Source organism: Corvus brachyrhynchos, unplaced genomic scaffold (assembly GCF_000691975.1).
Source record: "Corvus brachyrhynchos isolate BGI_N302 unplaced genomic scaffold, ASM69197v1 scaffold42, whole genome shotgun sequence".
Taxonomy (NCBI): Eukaryota; Metazoa; Chordata; class Aves; order Passeriformes; family Corvidae; genus Corvus; species Corvus brachyrhynchos.
The window spans coordinates 3,216,000-3,224,024 of record NW_008237242.1 but is presented as its reverse complement, the minus strand read 5'-3'; the positions used below and the strand labels follow the sequence as shown (position 1 = coordinate 3,224,024).

Genomic DNA, 8,025 nt, shown 5'->3' with positions numbered 1-8,025 from the left:
AATCCCAAAATTCCCCATCTTCAAAGCAATCTAAATTCCCAGAAGCCTAATTCCACCAACAAAAATGTCTTAATCAGCTGTGAAAATGGGCCCTGTGCTTTCTAATCCTGAAGGCACAAAATCCATTTACCTATGGTAATTATGCACCTATTAGAAATTACCTTCCTGTTGTTGTGGCCTTTACTTTCTTTCTACCCCTGCCTCTGTTCTGCCCTTGTCATTGTACATCAGGCAGCTACAGGCATGGACAGCGCATGGGTCAGCAACCCTGATAAAGGGCTGAAAGTCCCAGACCTGCTCAGCCCTGAATTACAGTCAAAGACCTGGGGCAGTGGACATGCTTGATCACTTTGAACATCACCCTCTCAGAGACAGTGGGCACCGCTGTCACTTCATGCTAGCCGCAGTCTCAGTTTAGGGAACTGGCAAGCCAGCCTCTTTGCAAGAGGAGAGCATGAAAAACAAGCTAAACCAATAGAAAGCCTCCAGTAGAACTGGCTACCAGCCTGGAGACAGCAAAGAGGTGACTAAATGTCCAGTGTCTGGTCTCAACTGTTGTGCAGTTGCCTGGCCAACTGCTGGCCTCCCACCCTTGATCCCGCCAGAAGGAAATATATATGGGGTTTCACTCTGTCAAGGCTGGATCTGGCTTCATGGCACTAAGCCAGCCCCAAGCACCCTCTTGTAAGGCTGATCTTAAGCTTTGTTTACTTTCAAGACACAAAAGCATCCCATGTACAAGTCTGTATTACACTGGTTCAGTACTGGGCTTTGGTACAAGACTACCCAGCATATGTAATTTTTATTTCTTCTGCTGCCAGAAGAAATAGAACTACTGACGTGAATTTTTTAGGGAACCATGACACCATAGATCCAATCCCCAGGCAATATATCAGATATGGTACAAGTACAGAGCACATTTAATTAAGTTTATACGGAGGTGTCAGCAAGACTGTGCTGGGCAGAGCACTTTAAGATTGTCAGGATTCATCACCCGAGTGGGGCTGGATACTCATGAGAACGTTTGCAGATGTGAGCACACTCACATGGAAGAAAAAAAGAACAAAACATGTAATAAACAGGTCTTGTCTAATACTCCGTCCTAAATCACAAAAGAACAGCAAATGGATGTTCTTTTATGCTGTTATCTCAAATACCCATGTTCAATTTATGCTTCCTTCTCTGACATTCTCAACTGAGCATGTGCCCAACTCAGAATTAATGCGTTAAAGCATTAGAAGCAATCTAGTCATTAGCAATCACTAAACAAAGTGATTCCATTCACATACACAATCTTTAATAGTACAACAAATCAGGACATAAATATTTAGTACTGGGTCTTGTATTTAAACACAGAAACAACCAAAATATTCTTAATTTTTTGTTCTGAAGGTAATCTAATGGAAGTTACTGTTTCATCAGTATAGACAAAGTCACACAAAGATGATGCTGTGGTCAAGTTTTATTTGTAACACAGACTATTACTGCAGTTAGGACATCTGGACCACAGCTCATCTGCCAAGGATCATATAATCCTCATGTGCTGTTAAAACTCAAGAGAAAAATCAGTTGGTCCAGTAGACTGCCCTGGGGATTATTTTTGAGTTGAATGAGTCTACTGTAAAATGCAGACATGGCAGGGGAAAGGATCAAGTCAGGACACATTAATTTTTGTTCTACTGACCATTCTGTAGTGGCAATGAAGAGAAGCTGGTACATCTATATATTTCATAAATGTTAAAGAAAAAGCCTTAACTAGCAGTCTTATAGATTCTTTTCCTGGTAACACAGAGGACAAGCATTTGAGACACACACATAGAAGTAAGTAAACAGAAACTTGTGTTTTCTCCATCCAAACCTGTTTGCTAGTAAACAGAATCAACTTTATAGAAGAATTGTCTGAGAACCGATCACCTGAGTTTTAATTTTTTCTTATTTCACCTTAATGTCTCCATTAACATGAAAGTCACATCCCATATGCCTCTCCAGTGCTTCAGCATATACAAGATACCTAGAAATTCAAAGTATGCAACTCCAAGAAAATACAGAACTGCATCAGTACAAAGAACTATGGTTATACCTTTAAAATGTAGGCCAGTTGTGACTACAGGCAACTATGTCATAACCTTTTGGCTTAGTATCATATTCTAAAACTAGAACTAGAAAGGCTAATGAAACATGTCTTGCAATTCTATGTACATTTAATTTGCACTCAGTAACACAAAAGAATGGAGCTAAAGAAAAAAACTGAGAGATGTCAGAAATTTACATTGACAGTTGTATCACTTTATTTAGAGTTTGCTATGGAAGCTGTTTTCATTCCACTTTTAATAAAATTTCTAGACAAACTGCCCCTTCTGACTTGTTCTGCTAATACAGATTTTGGTTAGGAAGTCAGGAGGGGCACCTGTTTACAGAGCTGCAGCTGCTCTGTAACTTTGGGAGAAGCAGTGACACGTCTGCATAAAATTACTTATTATGGAAAACTGTTTCTGCTGTCTGTTCTGAAGACCAGAACAGCACAGAGCTGACCAGCTTGAGCTGCACTTCTTTACATAATTAGATCATAGCAAGCATAAGCAGATAATCTGACACAATATGCAAGTCCCATTGGAGTTCACGGGTTTTGTTAAATGACTTTAAGACCAGTCCCAGCTGGCTGGTCGAGGGTACACATTCTTTTGAAATCCCATAGTCCCTACTCAAGAACTACCAAATTTATTTTTTATGAATCTTGTTCATATTGGCCTGAGATTTAAAGCATACAGTCTTTATATGTTTCCTCTGTATGTTCAAATAGTCCTATTCTTAACATATGACTATACTAAAAGACTTGTTTGAGAAAAAAACACTAGTTCAGATAAAAAATGAACCTCATACAATTCTTTCATAACTTCAATACCCACTCAAAGAAAATCCAGATTTATCCATCTTGCTTACACATCAAAAACTGTCTGCGAAATTCACTTTCATTTGGCAACATGTCCCAATCTCATCCACTATGTCTACAAAAAGATTAACTGATGCATTTTTCACATTACATACATGGGTTACTGCAATCAAGAAAGTTGCATGAAAAATTCAATATAAAAATAGTGTTTATATAAATCTACATATATATACACACACACAGAGAAAGGCATGGAAAGGTATCATAAAACTTACCATCACTTGCAGAAAGTGAGTCATTTGCACAGATCAGTGCCAAAGTAAACAGCAGATGCCGAAGATCCATACTTCTGACTCTGTCGTGACAAAAGACAGTAAGAGAGTTTCTTTATAAGCAAATACTACTAATATGATATGACATTTAAGATATCATCTAGTTTTATTGAATTTCTGATTGGATTTAAACCAGAAGTATATTTAGTTTACAGTTCATTGCCTCATAAAGTAATACATCATCTTGCAGTCTAGAACACATAGTAAATACCGTATTTACAAGAGAGCTGGCTTATGTGCCTTTAGTTCATTAAATAGAGGGTGGAAAAATCATGTATTGTCAATTGATAGACTGCATCCACAAATGACTTTACAACCTCCAAGAATGCAAACCTTTACAATCCTAGCAAACCAACAAGCCTTTACAATTTCCCCAAAAAAAGCACACTCCTCATTTTCCTTAATTCACTTGAGCCTCATTTTCACTTAGTTTACTCCACACATCATACAACCCCATTGCACAACCCTGTTTTGAGACACTACTTTGCTCCTGCCATTATCACCAGCATCTGGTAACAACAGTGAAGGGCAACAGCTGCTCTGTGCTGGACCTGCAGACTGTGCAGAGTTCTGCACAAAAGTGTACCATGCAAAAAACCCAGAACCTCATGAGGTGTCCATACAGAAGTATGGGGAAAGCATCCATACCACAGATTATGACCTGACCATTTATAGCCACAGAGATTACCAGAGACCTTCAAAACTAAAGCTACAACACACATGCTAAAATGAGCATGGATGGCTGGACAAGTCAGGCAGCAGTGTTTTGTTCTGTGGCACCAAACTACCACGATACACCGACACCCCACTCAGAGAGGCAGAGAGAGAAAATAAGAGCTCGACCTTCATATTTGACTGTAAATTGATTTGACAGACCTTGATTCTACACTGGACTGTTCTCAATTAGAGATTTTCTTTAGGTGACAGCAGATTAAATCACAAACATTAAATCCAAACAAACAAGCCCACTAGCAAGTAACAATTTCTAAGTGGGTGTTATCAAGTAACAAACAATTCATGCTATCAAATCTGGGTGTCAGAAACTAGTCAGTTTCTTAGTGCAGTTACCAAAGTTTGAATTAGGTTAAAAACCATAAGACACAAGAATGCAGAGTGTATAAAGCTATAGTAATGCCAAATTTAAAAGGTAATACTCTCAATTTTCTTACACTAAGAGAACAGAATGAATCACACTAGAGAAAAAAGCCAAAACTATTTCCAACTCCAGATTTCTCATCCATGCTATACAGTACAAAACTTGAAAATTAGAAGGTATTTTCTCACATCCTCATTAATGCAACTGCTCAATAATTCTCAGGTTAAAGGCTCAGTATAAAAGGCATTTAGTCAAACTGCTCTGGACTGGCAGAACCTCAGTCAGACCTGCAAAGGCATGCCAGGAAATGCTCCCCACTGCACACACATCAGGACAAGGATGCCCAGCAGCACCACCCAGACAAGCCTGGGCCAGCCTGAGTGGGCATGGGGCTGCTACACAAGGAGAAGAGCTGTAGGAGCTCTGTGGACTAGCCAGGCATCAGCAGGCCTTTTCTCTGGCCAAGCAGACATGGGTCACTCCAAACAGGACTCCCCTGTTCTCAGTGAACTGGGAGTAAAGAAGGGGTACAGAAGTGCTTTACTGAGGACTTGGGCAGTGTGGGAGTGAGACAGCTTGGGGAGCAGGACCAGGAGAAGTGACAACAACAACTGTTGGAATGTACCGACCTGGGACAAAGTTAATAAAGCAAATGACAGGCCAACTCTCAGAAGAGAAGATATACTGCCACAGTACAAGGTTCATCCAAGATCAACCATATTTTCAGGTAGCTCAATTGGTCCCCCTGCTTCATCTGTACTCTTGTTTAAAGAATTCTTATTATCTCTTATTAATAAATCTTCTACAAAAATGTGCCCCTGTGTTTGTCAATTCCTCTCTTACACTATTTCTACCCCATCAGTCTCTTCTCCCCTTCAGCTCTTCCACTTTCTCCCTAAGTGGAGATTTTCTCTTTTACAGGCCTGAGCACAATGTCACATTATTTACAACTCTCCTGTTCTCTTCCGGAACAGTACCCTGGCATCCCATGCTGCCTTCCTATTCACACTTTCCTGTTCTCCCCCATCCACCAGCCCATCTTCCAACCACTCTTTTCCAAGCCTTTCTACTACTTCCTGCCTAGTAACAGCCACAAGAGAAGGCCAAACCCTCACAGGAATACTCCCATGAGAACAAATGTGATCAGAATCCATCATTCAGGGCACACAGTTTCATTTTTCATAACCACACCGAACAACTCTGGTGGGACCAGGGTTTGCTCCCACATGCAGCTGTCACAGCATGGCTATCCTCTCCATCCCTGCACACCTGACTGGTGGCCATCTCAGCATCCTTCCAAAAAGAGTGGTTTGACAGCTGAAGCACTAACCCAGGAGCCTGGAAACATCACAGAGGTCAACAAACACTGCACTTCAGTAAGGTCATGTTATTGCAGATGAAAACAATCCCCTTCCAGTACTGCTGTTCCTCTTGCACTGGCAGACTTGTTTACATAGCTGCAACACAGTGAACTCCGTCAGGAAATTGTTCCAGTTAAAATGAATCCATAAATATTCATTGTAATGAACCTGTTTGCAGACAGGTTTTATTAGGACTCCACAAAGACACAGCCCAGGAGCAGAGCCAGGGCAGAACATGGGAGTGAGCAGTCAGGGTGGAGGGGAAACCACAGCCACAGCCACCCTCCAGCAGCAGCTATTACTTGTTTAAGAGTAATTATACAATTATTGGGAAATTCCCTGCTCAGCCACAGACCTTGACTAAAACAACCAGCTCTCTGAAACAGGTCATAGGATTAATTCGCATTCCTAAACCTCAGAGGTGATCAGAATTGCTCCTTCATCCCTTGCCCTTTTGCCAGTAAAACGCTGTATAGAAACAAATGATGCTTCTTCAGCGGACTCTCACAAATGCCAGAATCTCAGTGAGACAAAACAACAGTGCCTCTGCTCTGCCTAAAACCACATAGGGTATCCCACTGAGTTATCCATTCAGACAAGTTGTGTCTGTGAAAAACATCCAGTTGGTATACTCTGAACATACCCAATATGGACAGGACTGTGCTCAAAAACAGTAACTGCTCTCATACGGATGCATCATGCTCCACCCTCTGTCCAACAGTCTCTGTAAAGGACAAGTTGTGCTATATCCTTGGAGCTGCAACCCAGAGCCCTTGGGACAGGGCTTGTACTCAAGTCCTCACCCAGGCAAATGGAGCTCTGCATGGGGTGTGAAGCACCAGGGACGTGACCTCTGCATCCAGCACAAACACCAAAAGCTTGGCTGGGCTGCAGTTATGAGGGTCACGACTAGCAGTATTTGAGATTAAGAGAGAGCTACACTGCCACAGCTCCACTCTCATGGGAGAAGATCTGGTGGAAAGCAGGAGCTGCCCCATTATGAAACCACTTTTGGTGGTACAGAATAAAAATTCTGAGAGAAGGGTCCTCTGAAGTGCCACCTGCATCACCGTCAGACAACTACTGCCTTGCAGAAAGTTCTCAAAAATCTGTTCCGTAAATGGCCCTTCCTCTAAGACACTCTTGTGAGCTTGCTGTCAACAAGAACAGTATTGTCCAGAGGGTTCACTGTTAACATAGCAAGAGACAGCTTCTCTCTAGACATTAGGACAAACCTGACCTTTTACAATCCAATAGTATCTACCTCCCAACATCTACCCTATGTGCCTATGAAAGATAAATGGCACTAATAAAGTCCCTCTTATTCAACAGAAAAAAACCCCTCAAGTGTCTGTAACACACACTGTTCTAAAGAATAATATTCTATGTCTTACCCAACTCCAGCAGCTTGTAAGAATGAACAGAGTTAAAATCAGGGAAAAAAAATTACAGCAGCTGACTGTCCTCAAGCCAGCTGAAACTTGACCACAGAAACATTTGGCTAGAGGTCAGCTCAGGCTAATTACATCAGTACAGGAAGGGAGCCAGGAGTTATAAAAAGGATAAAAAAAAAAAATCTTGGCCCTTTTCTATAGCAATGTTGGAGTAAGGTCAATCACAAGTGAATTTAAACACAACATCTTTCCAGTGGGATGTGAATAGAGTCAGCATAAACAGGAGAAACTGGGCTAAGAAGCTCCCTGAGAAAAGAAACAGTTTAGTCACGGCACACTGAGTTTTTTTGCATCTGCTCTGGTCAGGTAAAATTGTTAACACTCAGAGTAAACCAGAAGGGGTATTGCTTATAAACAAAACTTGTTTGAAGTGAGATCTTGACCTTTAGATAGTTTCTGAACCTGAAAGAACCAGAAGGAAGGAGAAGAACAAGGACATTGAACTGCACCTATCACGGCATTTCTGCTTTTGCCACCACCATTAACTCAATATACTCCAACTACGAGAGTTTTTCCCCAGTAACCTCCTCGAGTTTATAATTTCTTGTCACAGCATCATCTCTGCAACTCGTACAGAACCAAAGGTAACCCCTCTGCTGCAAACCAAACCACAAAATTACTGAGTGAAGGATTAATCTGAAGAGTTTTCCATACACTGCTGTTCCATCATTCCATTAGATCATAAAAAGGCAAGAGCACAAGAGTGTGCCATGCACGTGAACATACACCAGCAGATCCACTACCAAATAAGAACAAGTACTGAGAAAGGAATGTAACTCCAGGCTTTCCAGGTCTGTCCTGAATCTTTATTACAACTACCAAATATATATGCATGTACTTGTGAAGAATTTTTCTGGGTGAAAGGCCTTTATTTTTCACAGTGTGGACATTT

The 8,025-nt window shown here is 41.2% G+C and overlaps 1 protein-coding gene across 3 annotated transcripts in view; it reads right to left on the bottom strand.

Annotated features, from left to right (window-relative positions):
- GHR (growth hormone receptor) overlaps positions 1-8,025 on the bottom strand; it is a 161,911-nt gene that overhangs the window by 67,039 nt on the left and 86,847 nt on the right. For all 3 annotated transcript variants that reach the window (XM_017730259.1, XM_017730257.1, XM_008630620.2), the window contains one exon: positions 3,166-3,245. In XM_017730259.1, the coding sequence (XP_017585748.1) occupies positions 3,166-3,235 (70 nt within the window). In that variant the 5' untranslated portion in view covers positions 3,236-3,245. The remainder of the gene's footprint in view (positions 1-3,165; positions 3,246-8,025) is intronic.